This window comes from Panthera tigris, chromosome B4 (genome assembly GCF_018350195.1).
Source record: "Panthera tigris isolate Pti1 chromosome B4, P.tigris_Pti1_mat1.1, whole genome shotgun sequence".
In the NCBI taxonomy this organism is placed as follows: Eukaryota; Metazoa; Chordata; class Mammalia; order Carnivora; family Felidae; genus Panthera; species Panthera tigris.
In genome coordinates, this window is record NC_056666.1 from 81,559,942 (window position 1) to 81,580,135 (window position 20,194).

Genomic DNA, 20,194 nt, shown 5'->3' on the forward strand with positions numbered 1-20,194 from the left:
AGAACACCATCACTGCCAAAGTCACCTTACATCCTTTCTTCAAGGAAAGCGAGGCTCAGGGGTAGCCTACAGATCCCGCAGGTACCAGACACACAGACTCCGGGTGCACCCCGCCCACCTCCAGCAGGTGCTCTAAGTTCAGAGGCACTCATGCCACAGAGGCTCTGCATGGCACGAATGGGGGGACTTTGGCCAAACGTTCACACTTCCTGAGCCTCAGCTTCCTCCCCACTTAAGTAAGAGGAAAACTACTCCCTTCCACACCTTACAGGGCAGTTGTGAGGATTGCAGAAGACATTAAGGGGATCGATTTTGTTACCTTAAGCCTTTATCCTACCCTGTTTTGGGGTAACATGAGAATGAAAATGATTTTGCTTTGAGAAATATCTGGACTCCACGCCACTTGACGTGGCCAAGGAAAGTGTTGGAAGGGACAATTCAGCCTCCTTGCATCCCTCCTTCCCACCTTGGTCTCAGCCCAGAGCCCCGTTTCAAGCCCCAGGGCCTTCCCCAGAACCCCCTCCACTGCCCAGGCTCCATCCGCAGCGCTCTGCCCCAGTTCTTGCCTGTTCCTTTCCCTGCTCCTTGGGCTGGACTTCTGGCCCCTCCTTCTCCCCAACCTTGCCTGGCTCCTGTCCCAGCCTCCTCACTGTTGCCAGTGGGGTCAATCTAGATGCTCAGCTGGTGAGTGAGCAGGGCAGGTGCCCCAGGCTGTTCATGCACAGCCTGGGCCAGGAGGTCAGCTGCTGTGTGGTTCTGGTCCAGGGCCAGCTCAGGAGGGCAGTGGTCTCCCACCTGACAATCACAGACCCACACAACTAACCAGTCCCCTGGGATGCAGCAGACATGAACATGGGAGCAACGAGAAGAGGCAATGTTGGGACAGGGTAGTTACTTCAGCTTTCTGTTCCTTGGGGCATTCCTTCATCCATCCATCTATCCATCCAGTTACTGAAAGCCTAAACCAGCCAGGCACAGGGACTATACAGAGATGAGTGAGACACAGTTCTAGTTACAGCCTGTAGGCACAGACAACAAATAGTGTGGGTAGGGGTGTGCCAAAGAGAAGCTCTGGGTGCTGGGAGCCACCTACCACAGGCTGAGGGGAGCAGAGAGTACTGAAGGCCTCGGGGAGCATTCACTCAACCTGCTCACACAGTAGACTCCTTCCCATGGATGCGGCCTTGCAGTCCAGGGCACTAGAAGTGAGGAGAGCATGCAGGGTTGAATGGGTGGGGGTCGCTGGCACCACCAGGCAGAGCCCAGAGCAGTCTGTCCTGCCCTCACATCTCTAATCTCTGGTTCCCATTCCCAGACCCCACCCAGACCTTCTGGCCATCCGCACACCCTCGCCATTGCTACACACAGACACGCGCACACACACGCACACACCTCATTTGGCAACAACCTTGACCTTCACTGCCCCGTGCTTTCTCCTAGACATTGGATTCCCTCTGAACATTCCAGCTCTCCTCACCTGGCAGCCCACCTCCCGGGTCAGCACAGCCACCAGCGTTCTGAAGTCCCTGGAGAAGGAGAACCGGCTTTATGCTCAGACCCCTCCTTTCCTTGGATCAGCAGGTGCCTTGTGCTGGCCAAACTGGGCACGGGGGCGGCCTTGGCCGTGGCCCCCAGCAGGACCCATGTCAGGCCTGGGCCTGGAGAGGGAGCAATTGTTGAGAAAGATGGGAAAAGATGGAGAAGCCTGGGGAGACTGAGTGAAGGTGGGACAGAGGGTGCACCTGTGAGTCTGGAGGGCTGGGCCTGCCCTAAGAGGAGCTGAAGGGAGCAGGGTAGGGTATCTTTAGGAAGGCCAGTGGGCAAAGGAAGATGTGACTTCCAAATGACTCTCAGAGTTCCCCAGCTGTACTCCACCTCCACCTGCTCCCCACAAAATACAAACTCTCTGGATCCCTCCTCCCGACCTCCAACTTCTCTTCAAGGGCCTGGGGTTAAAGAGGTTAACAGGCCTGCTAGGAGATCCAGCAGGGTAATTATAGGGTTTAGAATGTGGTGTGGAAGAGGATGGTAATTACACAGTGAGGTCCTCTCTGGGGGCTTCAGGCTTTGTGGGCAGAGACCTGGGAGGAGTCCATTCCACTAACATTCCAGCCCAGAATAGTCTCCCCAAACCACATTCCCAGAGGCTCACCCTGGGAGGGCAGGAGAAGGGGGAAGCAAGCCTAGTAGGGAAGCCCCTCAGCCCCTTCCCCTCAGCAGCTTCTCAATGACCCAGTCCCTCCCCTCCTTGGAAAGACCTGCGGTGCCAGGGAATGAGCCACTGATCCTAAAAATAGGGACTTTAGGAGGAAAAAGTGACAAGAGATGGCTTTAGGGATCCTGGGTTGCTGCCCACTGACCCAGCTGTGAGGAATAAGGCAGTTTAAGTATGCGGGGTAGTCTGCGGGGAAGGGGTGCACGATGGCAGGAGTCCTCCCTCTTTATAGAGCTTCCCCAGTTCTGGTGTCTCCTGCTCCGAGAGTGGCCCAGGTGTCTCTGGCTTGAACCCTGGTGACCGGCTCCCAAGACCTCCAGTTCCTCTTCCTGAGCATGGAACAGACCCTCCACCCGAGGCTACACAGGCGCCTCTTTCCTCCAGTAGCTCCGGAAACCTTACCCCTCCCCCTGGGACAGCTCCTGCTTCTCTCCGGGCAGCTCGCAGCCTTCAAACCTCAATGCCTTCCCTTAGGCCCCGACCCACATTTGCCGTGAACCAGTCAGGACCTTGAAGGAGGCGGGCCTTGAAGGTTGCCTGGGTAACGCCTGAGAGGGGCACCCCTGGCAGGAAGACAGTTGCTAGGGAGACCAGGACAGTGGGCGGGGCCCCAAACCCTGGTTAGCCTGTTTGGGGATGAGAAAAGATCTAAATGTCCAGATCCTCTCTCCCAGTTCCTTTTCTGTGAAGCCTCCAGGGCCCCCTCCTGGGGACTGGGTCTAGGGCAGCTGGAAGTCTGAAGCTTCTGAAAGAGACCTCCCAGGGGTTAGTTCCTGCAGCTCAGGGGAACCCAACAGTAATCAAGCCTGAGAGAACTAAGGAACGAGGCAAGATGCGGGAAGGTCTGGAGAAAGAAACAAGGCTTAATGCATTATGATATAGAACTCTTGGGTTAGAAATCTAAAGTGAAAATATGCAAAGTATGCAAAGCAAAACAGCAGTTCTAGTCCCACCTCCAAGGAGCTAAAATTCCAGATTCTACCACCAGATGGCAGTCTTGCCCACTCATTGGATTAAGCCCTGTCCTGGAACTGGTGGGGAAGCCAGGAGGTGAAAATCTTTTCTGTCTCACAAGTTGTTCCTGACTCCTGCTCTCTCTCTGGCATTTGGCAGACACTCATAACTCCTCATGGCCATAAATACCCAGTTTTCTCTCCCCCCAACCCGGCTCTGACCAGATCCAGTTAGCGGGGTCCATTCATTCTTCTTTCAAAGGAGCTAAGGAACACTTCCGTGGAAAAATTTCCTGTTGCCTTGGATCCCAGTCACAGTGTAAGGGTGATAAATTGGGGTAATAGGAATGACTAACTAACTCATTTAGAATTGTGTGTCAGGGGGAAAAAAGAATTCTGTGTCAGGGAGTTAATCCTCATAACCTTATGAAATAGGTACAATATTGTTATCCCCATCTTACGGATAAGCATAAAGAGCCAAGTTTACACAGCCAGGTAAGCAGGAGGGCGGGACCTTGAACCCAGGCAGCCTGGTTCTAGTCTAGAAGCTATGTAAGAGTAACCTCCATACCACACAGAATGGTGCAGAGGTAGCTAAGAAAAGCATCTACTCTAGGCTTTGGAGTCAGGACTGGACTTTTGGAAGACATGTCTAAAATCTCTACACTGCAACCTGAAGACAGAATAAATTTGGCCAAGAGACTGGGGAGTGGGGGCAGGGGAAGTAGAAAGGGTAGTTGTTCCAAGAAGAGGAAACAATTTATGCAAAGATTCAGAGATGATCAAGAGAAAAAAGGTGAAGTCTAGCTCCAGGTTTCTGGCCTGAGGATTCTTATTCAATAAAATGAAAATGTGCCTCAGCAATGGCACACTGGGGGCACATTTTCAGGGGAGAGAAGGAGTTATCTATTTATCATATTTAACTCATGATATTTGAGGTACCTTGGGACATCCAGATAGAAATATCAAGAAGGCATCTGTCTTGGAGTTTTGGCTGCTACTGTTTACCTAGTGTCATGTCCACTCTAGATGATTCCTGAGGAAAGAGGCTGAGTCATTTATCTTTGCATCTCTCGTAGACCTACCATTAGAAACATGCTTAGTGAGGAAGAGAAGGCTAGGCAGCTTCCTCCGAGGAAGGAGAAGGAGGTGATATCACCTCTGCTCTCAAGGAGTTTCACTGAGGAAATTACATCAGAGAAACATTTTGGAGAACAGGCTAGGCCAGGATATGTGGTAAAGGCAATCATTGCTCTAGGAGATCAGAAAGGAAAGAGTCACAAAGAAGAAGGAGCCCATCAAGGCCATTATTGATTGATTGATTGATTGATTACTATGTAATCCTCGCAGCTTGTTGCAGAGAGATGGTGTGATCAACATTTTATAGATGAAGAAACTTGATGAAATGTTGAGATGCCCGTGTCTTGGTCCAAAGCAAGAGAGAGAACAAACTGTCTAATTTACTCCATTCTGTTGCAGTCTTAGTTCCTGTTCTCCATGGAAATGGTTCATCTCTTCAAAGCTCCCCAGCTTGGTTTTCCGGATCCCTACCCAACCTTCCTGCCTCACACCTGGACCTCCAGTTTCTTCCCTCATTTCACTCCAGCTCCCAACCCAACTTTGTCCTTATGCCTAGTGTTCCATTTCAAGACATTCTCTTGGGCTCTAATCCACAGAGGAAAGCGGTGTCTCTTTTTTCTGCCTGAGAAGCCCAATAATGATCATCTCGTTACTCAATAAAATACTGTGTGTACCAGGAAGTGAGCAAGACCCAATCCCTTCAAACATTTTCAATCTACTGGTTGTCTATTGATCTCCAGGGCTCTGGACTCAAGAAATAAGCATGGGCAAACTGAGGACTGGGAAAAAGAATCCAGAACCAGAAGTCAAGCACCTCAGGAGCATTTTAGCTCTCTTTCACTCTGCCCTCTAGCTGTACCCAGAGTCACACCTGCAAGGTAGGGCTGGTCCCACATCTGGGTTTCTCCCTTTGCAACTTGCTGTCTCCAACTCAAGGCGGCTGAGGGCAGACTTCTCTCTCATTCTCTGCAATTACAAGAGCCTTCTCAGACTTCTAAGACCCTGCAGATGCAACAGTGTAGCTAGGAATTCAGAGTCCCAGATTCCTCTGCAAGCAAGTGGTCTCCCACCTGCTTCCTCTACTCCTCCCCCAGTCCCAGTGGTCCCCAGTGGTCCATAGTTCCTGCCTTTTTCCAGCCTGCTGACTCCTTTATCCCTTTCAGGCCTCAGTTTCAGGCTCACACTCTTCCCAGCTCTAAGACTCCCTCTTGTATCAGGGCTTCCCCACCACCTCCCCAACTGCTCAGATTGTCCCTGTTCTCTTTCTCTCCTAGTCTCTCTTGCTACCCCCATGTCCCTTCCCTCCATTTCACTGTTCCTGAGCCCCTAGGGAGCCTAGCCTGATGCTTCCCTCCATGGCTTCTGGAAACATTTTATTTGGGCTACCTCTGGTAGCTGGGGTTCCTCTGGGTTCAAATTCTCTACCTCCTCTCCCTTGGGCTCTCCATACTCCCACCAAGGCTGACCCTGTCACTGTGCTGTCTCTCCTTCCCTTGCCGAGTCTCTGTCTTCTCATCTCTGCCTTCCTCTGATCTTCTGTGCCTGCCTCCTCAGGGGCTCCCTTGGCATCTCCCAAGCCTCCCTTTCTAGATTTCTCTCCCTCTCCTTCTTTCCCGGGGCTCTGGTCTCTGTCCCATCAGTTCCTCTGCCCCGGTTCCCATCTCTCTGTATCCCTGACCTCTTGCGGTCTGGCTCCATAGACCTCCATCTCTTCCCTCGGTCTGGCCATACTTCTCTCCCCTCTCTGGTCTCTCTCCCCTGTCTTTGTCCCTGATTCTCCCCCCTCTAACTGTCCCACTAGTTCTACCAGTCTCTTTCCTTCTCTGTCTCTGTCTCCCTAGCTAAGTCTCTCCTCTCTCTGTCTTCTCCCCTCTGTCTTCTCCCCCCTTTGTCTCTCCTCTTGCTGCTGCTCTTCCTCTCTGTCTCTTGATCTGTCTCCTACGTCTCTATCTCTCTGTCTCTCCTTGGTCTCTCTGACTATGACTTTCTCTTTCTCTCCATTCCTCTCCCTCAGCCCAGTATCTCTGTCTCTTCATCTCTCTCTGGGCCCTCGCTCCCTCGCTCCCTCTCCCTCTCTCCCTCCCTCTCTCTCTCTTTTCCTCGGCTCTCTCCGGCTCCCTCTCTCGCCTCGGATGACAGCGCTGCCTCTTTTGTTGGCTCCGCAGCCAATCGCGGCCGCTGACGACACGGGGCCGGGGCTATAAAGGGCCTGGCCCGGGCTCGGGCCCCCCCAGCCGCCCGCCCCGGCCGCCCGCCCGCCCCGCCCGCGCGCCCGCCGCCCCCGGCCCCCCCGGCCCCCCCTCGGCCGGGCAGCCCCCAATCCCGCGCCGCCCGGACCCCCTCCTCCTCCCTCCCTTCTCCCTCCGCCCCCTCCCTGCGGGACTCCGGCGTCCCCGCCCCCCAGTCCTCCCTCCCCTCCCCTCCAGCATGGTGCTCGCGGCCCCGCTGCTGCTGGGCTTCCTGCTCCTCGCCCTGGAGCTGCGGCCCCGGGGGGAGGCGGCCGAGGGCCCCGCGGCGGCGGCGGCGGCGGCGGCGGCGGGGGCCGGGGGGGAGCGCTCGAGCCGGCCGGCCCCGTCCGTGGCGCCGGAGCCCGACGGCTGCCCCGTGTGCGTGTGGCGGCAGCACAGCCGCGAGCTGCGCCTGGAGAGCATCAAGTCACAGATCCTGAGCAAACTGCGGCTCAAGGAGGCGCCCAACATCAGCCGCGAGGTGGTGAAGCAGCTGCTGCCCAAGGCGCCGCCGCTACAGCAGATCCTGGACCTGCACGACTTCCAGGGCGACGCGCTGCAGCCCGAGGACTTCCTGGAGGAGGACGAGTACCACGCCACCACCGAGACTGTCATTAGCATGGCTCAGGAGAGTAAGTGGGCGGCGGGGCGCGAGCAGTGGGGTGCTGGCTCGGGCTCCGGGAAAGTGAGCGCCTCCCGCTCTGAAGCGGGGCGCTCGCGGCTGCTCTGGCCCAGAAGCCTTTTCTGCGAAAACTTGACTGATTGGGGGACGGGGGCTGCTCTGCAGAAGTTTTTTGAGCGGTGGAGATGGGCTGCGGAGTTGTATGCACACTCCGTTCCCTGAGGTGGGAGGGCAAACCGAGAGGGTTGCGAGATACCGCCTTCCACCCCATGTGTGCGAAAAAAGACCCGTGTTGCGGGGAGACTGGGGAAGCTGGGGCCCATTCGCAGCGGAGTGGAAGGGGCAACAGCTCAGTCCTGAGGGGCGATGGTAGAGAGGCTGGAGAACCGAATCGGGACGCTTCAGGACCCCCGCAGTCCCTAGCGGGCTGCGGTGCTCTCTGCCTCCCAATGGCCTTGGCACCAACTCTCCACCCTTTCCACCCCTGGCACCGCAGCGCGCCCACTTGAGCTGCAGAGAACTGAGTGCTCTTCTCCCTCCAGCAGGAGTGAGGTCCCAGAGCCCCGTGTCTCTCCTGGCAGCCCAACTGGCACTCATTTCACCCAGAGCCCTTCTGACACCAGGTCTCCCAAGGGGCTGGAAAAGCTGTGTCTTCTCCGTACTGACAGAGCTCAGAGAACTCAACTCTTGCGCTAGGGCTAAGGGCAGCCCTTTGGCTACTCAAAGCTTATCGTTCCTTTCCATATTCACCCGCCTTTACTAGAAACCGGATTTGAGGAGAGAGAGGGAGACCTAGGGAAAAAAAGAAAGAAATAGATAAGGAGGGAGGGGGAACCCAGGCATTCAAGCCCCTGGCCAAACGGAAGATGAACATGTTAATAGACTTGAGCTGCTTTGAAATTTTATGGCCTGGAAAATCCAGGCCAACCCCCACCCCCCCCACCCCAGCTCTCCCTAGGGTCAGATGACTCCCTTTCCCCTCCCCCACTGAGGTCCCTTCACCCCTTCCCCGCTCCAACTCCAGGGAACCAGGCCCTCCCTTATTCCCTAGTGGTTTGGCAAAGTCACTCCCCCCACCCCACAGTTTGGTTTTATGGCTCTGAACAGAAGGGGGGGGGGACTGGTTTATTGGCAGATGGGTCATAAAAAGCTGGGGGCTGAGGTGGAGTCCTAGTAGCCCACCCCATGGGAGAAGCAGGAACCCAGGTGTGCTTCTGGGAGGCTGAGTGCCTCATACTGCCACCAGTCTTTCTGCAGACCCTAACTCCACAATACTTGCCCAGGCCATAAAGAAAAGAAAACCCAAATGACTAGGAAACTTGCTGAGGAGGGTGGTGGTGGTGGTGGTGAAGAAAGCCTGGGATCTGTCTGGGTTCCTCAGTCTCCCTTGTGTTCCTAAGGTTTCTGCTTTACAGAAGCTAGGGTCAGTCTAAGATTGACTGAAGGCAGGGGTGGGGGTGGGGATTCTAGGAAACAGTTGTAGAGGAATTCTGAAAAAGAGTTTGCTGGAAGAAGATGAAGGGTACAGAGAGAAAAGGTACTCTGGTCCCTGTGGTATAGTGTGTGTAAGGAGTTTCAGAATGGGTGATGGACCTTCCCCTTGCCTTTCTCCATCCTTAGCATCTCTTAACCAACGGACTTGAGCCCAGAGTTAGTCTTGGTAAAGGGGGTGCAGGAAGTGAAGGCACTCTGTGCTTGCATCGGGAAGTGCAGGTTAGGCTGGGGTGGGGGGGGGGTGCAGGGAAGAACACCAGTAGGTGGGGTTCTTCCCGAACTTCCGCCCTCTTTTCACTTAAGGATAACTAGGGAACTAGGTCTCCAGCCAGGTATTGTACGTCCCCTTTAAGAGCAAAGCTGAGCTCTTATGAGAGGGAGGGGGAGCGGAGGGGAAGGGAGGGAGAGAGGGGAAAAGGAAAAAGAGACTTTTATAGTCTAATCCCCAGGGACCCGCTTTAATAAGAGACTTGTGCTCTGCTAATCGGGGGAGGTGTTTGTCAGCAGAGATGGCCTCCGCTCCCCTCCCCCTTCCTCCCCTCCCCCAGCCCTCAGCCCTGGACCCCAGCCCCCACCTCTCCTAGGCTGCAGTGCCTGCCCTAGTTCCCTCCACCCTCTCAGGCTCTCCCACCCCAGCCTTCATCCTGGGAACCCAGCCCCCTTGCCCTTCTGGGAGCCAAGCCCAGCCCCTCAGTTTCTCTCTGCTCTCATACACCAAGAGGCCCCTGCCCTCTCAGCCCAACCTCCTGCCCCTAGGCCTTCCAGCCTGGGTAAGGAGAGTGTGTAAGGGGGTTGGGGGGGGGTGGGTGGAGGAGGAGGTGGTGAGCTGGGAGGGGGTTGGGCTTTTGCTGAAAATAGTGCAATGACCTCTCTCCAGACCAGCACCGCCTACTAAACCTGACCTGCTGCCTGCCATCAACCCGATCAATCCAACACAGATGTGGCTCCTTCCCCTCCCCTTGGGAGCTGGGCCTATGTGTGTGTTGGGGACTCTCCCAAGCCTCTTGTTTCCCTCTGTGGCACTACCTGCTTCTCCTTTGTTCCTCTCTCTGTATCCTTCTATCCTTTCTCTTTACCCCACAGAGCTTACTACCTTCCTCCTTTCACTTTTTAGCCTCCACCTATTCCTTTTGCATTCCCCCTTCTCTCCCAGTGTTCTTCAACTCCCAAGCTTATTTCTTCTCCCCCTACCATGATCTTCCCCTCTCCCTTCCTCCTCTCCTCCAGTTCTCTTGCCTGTCTTTTTCAGCCTGCCTTCGTCTCTTAACAGTGTCTTCTCTGTTCTTATCTCTCTCACCACCTCCAGTCTCTCTCCTGTCTCTTCTCCTTTCCCTTTTCTTTCTCCATCCATCTTGGCCCCGTCCCCTTGTAGTACCAATTGTCCCACATCCACTGGGGGAGAAGGGGATGGTGATTCCCTGGGGTATCTGTCTGAAGAAACCAAAGACTTCGAGAGATGGGGCCCTGGTGCCCAATTCTCCATTTCTAAACCTTGGGTCAGCTTAGGTAGGGCAGTATGTTTAGAGTTTACAAAACTAACAATAAACCACCATTTACTGAGAAGCTACTACTATTTTCATTCTTTATTTAATGCTGAGCACTCCTATGCAACAAGAATTATTAACTGTATCCCTGAGACATTTAGTGGGTAAGGTCAGATACAGGTTAATGAGAAGTCAAGCAGTGATCAAGCCCACTTTGTAGTCAAAGAACAGTGTTTCAATGCCAGGAAGAACTTTTAGGCCCTTGCCTGTATAATATAAGATTTGAAGTTTCGGGAGTTCATTCAGCATGCATTTATTGAACACTGCTTGGTATTATGGGAGGCATTAAAGCTACAACAGGGAGCAAAACAGACACAGTATTGACAAGTGTCCACCCTCATGGAGATTAATAGCTAATAGTGAAGACAGGTGGGAAAATAAGACAACCTGATGAAATTAGGCATAGTAAGTAGCCCCATCTCACCAACAGCTTCCCCGCCCCATCTACTCTCTGAATCTCTACTCCCTGAACCTTCCCTTGAATACTGGCACTACAGCTCCAGCAGGAGGATAACTGGGAGGACTACCAGTGCCCTAGGACCTCAGAGAAGAACCAAGGGAAAGGAAGCTACCAGAGGAATTTTGTGTCTCATTCCTGAATATATGAAGATCGTAGAACACTTTCCTCCTCACTTGGAAGACCCTCCTTCTCCGGGGGTGGGGGAGGCGGGGATGGGGCAGTGCTGATGGGAGACAATAGATGCTAAGTCCTCCATGATTATGCAGAACTCAAGACCTGGGCATGATACCTAAGGTCCTGGACTTCCTGCTCATAATTACATAGCTCTGGACACTCATTCCTCTTTTTCTCTCAGTTTGTTTAGAATGAGAAACATTATTTAGGGCATTTCCAACTGACTTAAGAGCTCAGAAAGCGGAACTGAGAGGAACTGAAATGGAAGCAAAGGCAGATGCTGAGGATCAGCCATTAGGCCCAAGAAGGGTCAATTTATAGTCCAGAATAAGGGGTAATGGGCCAAAATGTAAAGTTGAGATGTTAAACCTTTGTAAAGACTTATTGGCCTTGGACTGAGAAACCAAAAGAAACTAGGGGGAGAAAAGAAGACTGATTCCAGTTGATCTGATGTGTTGAATATTATTGCTGATGCTTTTGGGCAGTAGGAGTAAACAACATGGAGGTAGTTTTTCCCTTCCTCAAAAGTTGAGGCAGTATGGTGATGATGAGGAAGAAGCAGCTCAGGAAGCTTGTTCTCAGGTTCAAGGGACTGGAGAGTCAGATGCACAGGAAGTACTTGAGTAGCTCCATTCTTCTATTATTTCTAGCATGAATGGTACAAGAAGCCTAAGATGCTTCTTGGTTTACCTCATGGAATACATTTAGCCCCTGTTCCCTACCTGGACCCTGGTTATCCACCCTCAAGACCATCTGGTTGGGGGTGGGGGCTGTGCCAGGCTCCACCTGGCCACCATACAACACAGAGCAGAAATGGGGCAAGGTGCCATGAGGACAGCAGGTGTGATATGAGGTTTGGCTTCTATGAAGAGCATCAAAAGTTCAGAAAAATGTGGAGCCCTACATGCTGGGGGGCAGGGGGTGCAGTTGGAGGAATGGAAGGCTGCAGGTGGAAGGGGATATCCCTGATAGCTATCTGTGCAGGTTATCTGGTAGAGGGGATTGTGTGTACTGGGGCAAATGGATGCAGATCAGTAAGGCCTGAGAGAGATATCCTATAGGGAAAGAAAGGAGGCACTGTTCTGAGTACCAGTGACATAGTAGTCAACAAGACAAACACGAGAAGGGTAAAGAACTGGACAACTCAGGAGGAGTTTTCTAAGTTGTCAATGCCACCCAGGGCTGCTGATGCCCTTCACAAATACCCTTTGCTGATGCTGTGCCCCCTTCTCTCTTATCAGCGGACCCTGCGGTGCAGACAGATGGTAGCCCTCTCTGCTGCCATTTCCACTTCAGCCCCAAGGTGATGTTCACAAAGGTACTGAAGGCCCAGCTGTGGGTGTATCTACGGCCCGTGCCCCGCCCAGCCACAGTCTACCTGCAGATCTTGCGACTGAAACCCCTAACTGGGGAAGGGACTGCAGGGGGAGGGGGCGGAGGCCGGCGTCACATCCGTATCCGCTCACTCAAGATTGAGCTGCACTCACGCTCAGGCCACTGGCAGAGCATCGACTTCAAGCAAGTGCTACACAGCTGGTTCCGCCAGCCACAGAGCAACTGGGGCATCGAGATCAACGCCTTTGATCCCAGTGGCACAGACCTGGCTGTCACCTCCCTGGGGCCAGGAGCTGAGGGGCTGGTGAGCAGGGAGCTTGAGATGGTGTCAGATATGTGTAACCTGGTCCTGAGGAGGTGGGATGTTGGAAAAGGTAGATCAGGGATGAGAAGGGCTGGGGACCAGCATTATTTCTCTTGGGCCAGGAGCTGATTCTAGAGGAGCAGTTTTGGGGGATTGGGTGGGGAGTGGCAGCTAGTGTTTTTCAGATACAAGCCAGACAACAGCTGAAGACTGGATTTGGGGTGAAGTGTGAGTTAATGGGAGATCCAAGAGAACACAAAAATGGGCTGTTGATGAGGCCTGGGGCCAAGGGGCTGATCAGGATCAGGTTGCCAGGAGAGGGGGAATTCAAGAAGTGAGTTGAAGGACAGATAGCTAGCTTACAAGGAGAGAGGGTAGAAGATATGGGGTATGGGAGCAGAGGAACAGCTTAGAAGGCAATGGTCTCTGTTCTGATGCCCCTGTTGAAGGGCAAGTGAGAAAGGAAAGGGAGTAGGAACTCTTCAGGGCTCTATCACATCTCTTTCTCCTCTCCCTCATCCCCAGCATCCTTTTATGGAGCTTCGGGTCCTAGAGAACACAAAACGGTCCCGGCGGAACCTGGGCCTGGACTGCGATGAGCACTCGAGTGAGTCCCGCTGCTGCCGATACCCCCTCACAGTGGACTTTGAGGCTTTTGGCTGGGACTGGATCATCGCGCCTAAACGATACAAGGCCAACTACTGCTCCGGCCAGTGCGAGTACATGTTCATGCAAAAGTATCCGCACACCCACTTGGTGCAACAGGCTAATCCAAGAGGCTCTGCTGGGCCCTGCTGTACTCCCACCAAGATGTCCCCAATCAACATGCTCTACTTCAATGACAAGCAGCAGATTATCTACGGCAAGATCCCTGGCATGGTGGTGGATCGCTGTGGCTGCTCCTAAGGTGGGGGACAGAGGATGCCTCCCCCATAGACCCTACCCCTAGACCCCCAGCCCTGATCCCCATGCCCCCAGGCCCTTGAGCTCCCTCCACCTCTTCCCATGAACATCACACCTTGTTCCCTGCCCAAGCAGTGTGCAATACAACAGAGGGAGGCAGGTGGGGATTGATGGGTGAGGGGTTTGGGGGACAGGGGGAAGAGGGGGCATGGTCAGGTGGGGAGTGTTTGAGGTTTGCAAGTGAGAAGGTTTGGCAAGAAGACAGAGAGACGTAGAGACAGAGGTAGAGCAGAGGGATAGAGACAGAGGAACAAAAAGAGCAGCAGTGAGAAGGCAAAGGGAGAGAGAGGCAGAAGAGACAGAGACCAGGCAGAGATAAAAGATGAGAAAGAGGCTGAAATGGAATAAGAGAAAGCCCCACACCCAGCCTCCTTTCTTCCACTGGCAAGGTGGGGGCTTGGTATGGTTTGGGGAGATCCCCTGACTACCATTCTCAGTAGGAGGAAATAAAAAATCCATTCTTAGCTTCTTCCCTTTCTCCCTCCAGCAGTGGCCAGGGGAAGGGAAGCGAGGGCAGGGGCAAAAGTAAGGATTTTGGAATTTTATTTATTTATTTATTGTGACTTTTCATTTTTTGGTATTTGGCTTTACTGAAATAGAAGGGCCCCTGCCCACTGTGCCCCATTTCTCCCTTATTACCCACCTACCCACCCACTGTTCTCCCTCAATACCCACCTACTTAAGCACTTGTATAAAGCCTCCAGGGTTGGGAATGGGAGTAGAGGGCAAGAGGGCTAACACATGGAAGTTTCCAACCCATAATCACCCAACTTAACCTTCCTGAGCCAAATGGGTTGAACTGAATTCCAGCAGTCATGGAAACTGGTAAGAGGTTAGGGCTTAGGAGCTGGAGGTGGGGAGAAGGGGAGGGGAGCACCCTCAACATTCAGGATCTGTATGAGAGCCACTAAATTAACCCTCATATCCACCCTCATAGTCCTGAGTTATTTAGCCAGAGGGTGTGGCCCACGTATGCCCAAATTCCCCCCAGCTAAGAGAGAGACCAAAGAGCCTGTGGAATACCCCTACTCCCAGCCTCTATCTTCAGGTCAATAAAAAAAGTATAGAGATCCCAGAGTCCCAGGTCTGGGAAGGGTTAGGAGGAGTCAAGAAATTAGTAAGAAGGTTGAAGGTTACAGGGCATTTGAATCCAAATCACTGCTCTGGGCTAGGGAGTAGAGCCAGCAGACCAAGATGGAAGGGATTCTGGAGGGGGGACATTCTAGTTCCTCCAAACCCAAAGCTCAGGGTGGAAGGGGGGAGAACAAGGGAGCAGAGTGTCTATAATTATTTTTATCTTTTATTTTTGGAATCTAGCAGTACCTGGCAGCAGGGAGGGGACAATACAATGGGGAAGGAAAAAGCATCTGACAAGGCCAGTTAGAGCAGAGGATTAGAAGGATGGAGACTCCCTGGTTTGGAAGGCTAGGAAACAGGCAGGGACTTGTTGCCACTCCAAGTCACTAGCTGGGCCTATTCATTCCTCCCATAATCCTGACCCACCATCCTCTGGACTCACTGTGCCTCAGTTTCTTCCCCTCGATGGAATGAGAAATAGCAGCACCCGCCACAGCCAAGAGATGAATTCTGAGCACTTACCACGGGCACTTTATGGACATAAAATACCTCTCGCTGTGGGACAGATAACCAGGGCACCAGAGTAGTGGTGAAGAGATGTGAGGCTTAGAGGAGTCACAGGCTTCAGAGTACAAGTTCCCCTCTGCCTCCCAGCTGGACAGTGTGCCTGAAGCCAAGGAGTTGAGATTCTCCTGATCCACACCCTATCCATACCTCACCACAGACCTCTTGGCTCCAGGCAAGAGCCTAGAGGATGTCAGGAGAGGAGATAAAGAACCTTCAGCAAAACTGTCACTCTAAGTAGAGCCAGCAGTTATGGGTCTGATGCAAACAATACCGGACTAAAGCCCGGCCTGGAGAGATGACCTGGAAGGCCTGTTCTTCCCGAGTATGACTCTCCTGACTGGCCCAGGTAGAAGGGGCAAAGGTATGTGACCACTCTTGGGAAGGTGATGTTGGTGAGCTTTAGTATCTTCTTCCCATTCCCATAGTGAAAAAATGAGATGAGGTGTTTTGGTACAGGAATGGGCAAGGGCTGTTAAGTATTTCAACTCGCCTCCCATATAACAGCTATGCTAACCCCCAGCCTCTCCTCTCTGGCCCTGTTCTTCATCCTTCCTTCTACCCCAATTTTGGAGAACAAGATAACACCTGACAACACCATTCACATTTCCTTGGTTGAAGGAGAGGAACAGAGAAGTGAAGAACAGAAGATGCCTCCTCCAAGATCAAATGCTCCGGTCTCCTGATCTTGGCACAGGGTGGGGGTTGGGCAATAGACATCAGGTGACTTCCCTCTACAAATTCTAGAGAGCTGAAGCATTAGACTTGGGGGACACTTAGACTATGCCCCTTTAACACCACCAAATAATTACCTTTGTTGGGGGAGGGTCTTTTTCTTTTGAACATAAATCTAAGAGTTGAAATCTCATTTCCTTGGTCCCCCTCACCCCCAAAGAGGCATGGGGTTAAAGAGGCTTGGAGGCACAGTCCAGCAACCTAGTGGGAACTAGCACCCCCTCTCCCACTTTATGTTGTGTGTGGACCTGGCCAGTGCCCCTCTGATCATAAGTAGTGTAATTATTATTTACTTTGTGTATTTGTTACACCATGTGTGTGATTGCCTTTGTTTGTTAAGGGTGACTGAGGAGTATGGGGATGACAGGGGCACTGGAATGCCGGGAAAGGACTTCTTCACTGAGATCAAGGCTTCCTGGAGGGAACCATTGCAAAAAGGCCATCTGGCAGTTTTCAAGTTATGTGACAGAGGGCAAGGATGGCCATAGGGTGCTCTGAGTTTTGGGATGGTCACATGACACAATCCAGCACTTGAACCTGAAAAAAAAAAATAAATAAAAGCAGTCAAAGAGTTTAGAATTCAGTGATGAACTCTTCTCCCTAATCAAGCGCCACATTTATTCATCGGAGACCAGGAACAAAAGAGGCTCTGACAGGATGAAACCTTGTGCTCAAAGAAGATGGGGGTTGGGGGTGGTGGTGGTTTTTGGAGCAAAAAAAACATTAGGGGTATTTGGGATGAGGGTGGGGACATATATAGTCCAAGGGAGGATGGGCAGAGAATGGGAAAGGGAGGGGACCTGCAACAACTCCTCTCTGGATAACTTGATCCAAAACAGTCCCAAAGATTACCAAAACCCTCTTCTAGGCTCACACTAACAGAAGATCTGTAGGTTCTCTTAAGATGATCCAGCTAATATCTGTCCCATTCTCCTACAGTTCCCTGATCCTAGGTTTCCTCAACAGTTTCACCAAAATCCACAAACCAAACCAACATAGCCTTCAACTTGTAAATGTACCAAGATGATTCAGCATCTTAAATAGTCTTTCTCTGATTCAGCCATAAAAATGTCTCCCATGTACCTAGAACAAAAGAATATTGCCTAATTCACATTTAAAAAGCAAGCAAACAACAACAAAAAACAAAGGAAAGCTCCTATCACATCAACCTGATCTGTAATAGGGGCCACTGTAACTGTTAACAGTGGGTTCAGTGTGCCACCATGTTTTCCCTGTCCTATCAGTTCTGTCAGTAGACTGACCCCACCTCAGACCAACTACAACAATAAGGTTGAAAGAGGATGAAAGTGCTACATATTGTATTTTCCCAAGGAACTGCTTTATCCACACCTACTCCTAGATTTTGGCTTGAGCTAAAAATAGGTTTTCTCTCTCATCACTCATTTCCTATGTTGAAAGGACACCTAGAAGAGATTGCCGGATGACTTTTATCCCCAAACAACCCCCCACCCCATGCATGAGTAGCTATCCTAGTCTCTTCCTTGGCCCACTTTTAGGATGCCAGGGCCCCAAGCTAAGAACCAGCAAGCAGTGGCATTTATAGCTTCTGATCCTTAGTGAGGCAGAGGCAGGGAAGTCAATGCCCCAGGCCACAAGGTCAGCTTTCCTGCCCCTGAGCTGGAGTATGGGAGCAATTAGGACTCCCACCTCTTCCCACCCTCAGAATCCCTACATGCATCTGCATATGCAGCGCTTGAGCACATACACTCACAAACACAGTCAAATGAATCTACTCAGCTCCCTCCCTACCCTCTGGCTGGAACCTACTCAGGGAAAAGAAATATTTCCACTGTAAGTCACCTAGTAAAATTAAGAGTTTACTGAATGATTACTATGCAAACTATGGTAAAATTGTGCTGAGTACATAATCTATTATCAATTTTCATAGGGTCGCTACTGGGTAGTCTGGAAAGTCATGGAATGATTTGCCCAGTCTGAGCCAGTAGAATTAGTATGGAGGAATGAGGAATTACATCTAAGTAGTTGCTACACAATATTCCACTCTAATCTGTTCTAGTAATAGTAATCTGAGAGGCAGAAAAACTAAAGGCAGGGAAAGAAAAGGACAAGAAAATTTTTTCTTTATTTCTAAAGAGAAAGCTGGGATCACCCTGGGCACAAAGGGTACGCAAAGGTACGAAACCTGCCATTATTTTTCAATCCCTTTGAAAGTAAAAAACAAGAATGTGGACATGTAGCAAGAGGGGGAGGTTAGATTTTAGTGGATTTCAAGAATCAGAGGGAAGACATTACCTGTGAGAGGCCCACATGGAAGAGAACAGAGAAAAAGTTATTCTCCCTTATATTAAGTTCCTTTCTTCCCCCTCATCTGTTTCTCATGTCAGACATGGCAATACGACTCAAACCCAAGAAGTCCTGCTCTTATTCATGTCTTCCTTCCTATAGCTCTCACCACTACAGAAACTTCTAGCCTTCTATCTTCAGAAGTTCCCAGGAGTTGGAGTAGGGGGAAGGGCAGTTTGGGGTGATGGTGGAGAAAAAGAACGATCCCATGGTTCTCAGAGAACCATAAAAAGGCACAGATTTATAGCTGAGAAAGGTAGTTCCCTCCACATCTTTTATAGACTCTCTCATTAAGAGCTTCCAGGTATGCAGAGAATGTCACAGCTTCAGGACAGGGAAAAGAGGACTGGAGTCAGCTAACTATATCTGGATCCTAGATCAGCTACACTAGGGCGAGTGGGGAATAGAAAGGAAAGGTATTTGGATCTTAGATAATGAATTCCAAGCCTGGATGCTTTTAAAGGGACTTACTATGTTAAGATTTGAATTATTAAAAAAGGCAGGCATCCTGAATTTTCATACACTCAAAAAGTATGCAAGGAATGACTACAATGAGACAGGAAGAGGAGGATTTGGTGATCAGGTTTGGAGATGAACGACTTCTGATCAACATAAGAACAGCTGCTGGAATTGGATGAAAAAGGTTATTAAAAAATCCATTTAGGGGCACCTGGGAGGTGCAGTCAGGTAAGCGTCCCACTTCGGCTCAGGTCACATGATCTCACTGTTCTTGAGTTCAAGGCCCACATTGGGCTCTGCACTGACAGCTCAGAGCCTGGAGTCTGCTTCAGATTCTGTGTCTCCTCCTCTCTCTGCCACTACCCTGCTCACACTTTCTCTCTCCCAAAAACAAACGTTACAAAATTTTTTTTAACAAAGATGATGATGAAGAGACAAAGTGAAGAAAACTTCTGAAGGACCCAGTGCTCTATTCCTATACCTATTTCTTACTTTTCCCATCCTTGGGTAGAAAACCCTTACTGAATCTATAGTCTCTCTCAAGCTACAAAACAACTAATTTTCTGTGGTTCTGTTTTCAAATAAAGTAAGAGACACAGTAAAGAGAGGAAAAGTTAGCCTCAAGATCAGGGCCTGGAGAAAAGAAAAGGAAGGCAAACAGAACAGGCCAGAAGGAAGAGAGGGAAGGAAAAGTTTAACCAGTGTTCCCTTTTGTTCACCTCTCCAAAGTCTCAAATTGGGGCAATTTTCACAATAAATAGGCAATCTTTGGATCTGCTCTCCAAGGCATAGTTTTTTTAAAGCATCTAAACTTAGGTCCCCATCCTACTCAGCTACCAAAGAGGCATTGTGGAAGGAGATTCTTGTTAGGAAGGAATTCAAACCATTACTTTTCTATTAACCACAAAACCAGGAGAGTTTTAGTAGAAACTGAAATAAGGAATTACACCACAGCAACACAGGATCTGATCAAGGTATGAAAGTCTTCACGTAAGGTGCCAGGCATTTAAGTTTTATTCTAAAAAACAAAACAAAAACCAAAAACTAACCTTACAGAGATGTCTAGAAATAAAGAGCAAGAGGAGAAACCCTATACCAACATATCCAAAAAAGATTAAGTAGGATGTCTCAAATCTAGGTGAAACATCAAATACAAACAAGTAGTCTGCTTAGAGCCAAACCTAAGAGGCTTAGCAAGGAAAAGGAGTTTTAGTAATATCTAAGAAACACAACCACCAAAACTGTATACTTCTGAAGACAACAAATTAGCACAGGATTTGATTAGATAGAATGTAGAAGCTTCCAGGGGGGCCTGGCTGGAAGAGCATGCTTTTGATCTCCAGATCTATCTTGAGTTCACTGAGCCCCAAGCTGGGTGTAGAGATTACATACATACATACATAAACAAACAAACTTAAAAAAAAAAAAAAGTAGAGGCCTCCAGTCCACTGCTTCCTAATGACCTAGATAACAATTCTTAACACCTCTGACCATCTTCTGTCTTGCTTTGAATCCCTACACTTTCTTCTAGCTCTGAGGGGTAACTGACCCATCTCCTTTCCTGAACTGCATAACCAGTAGAGTTCCACATATTGGCTCTGACTGAAACCAGATAGTATCATACCATGTCACTCTTGAAAACAGGGTCCTGCTGGTCTCCTT

At 50.7% G+C, this 20,194-nt stretch overlaps 1 protein-coding gene and 1 long non-coding RNA gene across 2 annotated transcripts; one reads left to right on the top strand and one right to left on the bottom strand.

Annotated features, from left to right (window-relative positions):
- Positions 1-990: 990 nt before the first annotated feature.
- LOC107179572 lies at positions 991-2,732 on the bottom strand. Its single transcript, XR_001510224.2, has 3 exons — positions 2,618-2,732; positions 1,478-1,658; positions 991-1,199 (listed from the first exon to the last, which is right to left on the bottom strand). It is a non-coding gene; the product is annotated as an uncharacterized LOC107179572 (long non-coding RNA).
- Positions 2,733-6,675: 3,943 nt separating this feature from the next.
- Positions 6,676-16,523, top strand: GDF11 (growth differentiation factor 11). Its single transcript, XM_007081587.3, has 3 exons — positions 6,676-7,108; positions 12,012-12,409; positions 12,935-16,523. The coding sequence occupies exons 1-3, from the start codon at positions 6,676-6,678 to the stop codon at positions 13,313-13,315; spliced, it is 1,212 nt and encodes a 403-aa protein (XP_007081649.2). The 3' UTR covers positions 13,316-16,523.
- The last annotated feature ends 3,671 nt before the right edge of the window (positions 16,524-20,194 follow it).

What these genes read in the sequence shown, in the direction of transcription:
- GDF11 (XM_007081587.3), top strand. Translation starts at nt 6,676, where the DNA reads ATGGTGCTCGCGGCCCCGCTGCTGCTGGGCTTCCTGCTCCTCGCCCTG. An exon ending in CATTAGCATGGCTCAGGAGA is followed by an intron (nt 7,109 to 12,011) that starts GTAAGTGGGCGG and finishes CTCTCTTATCAG; the next exon opens with CGGACCCTGCGGTGCAGACA. An exon ending in GGCCAGGAGCTGAGGGGCTG is followed by an intron (nt 12,410 to 12,934) that starts GTGAGCAGGGAG and finishes CCTCATCCCCAG; the next exon opens with CATCCTTTTATGGAGCTTCG.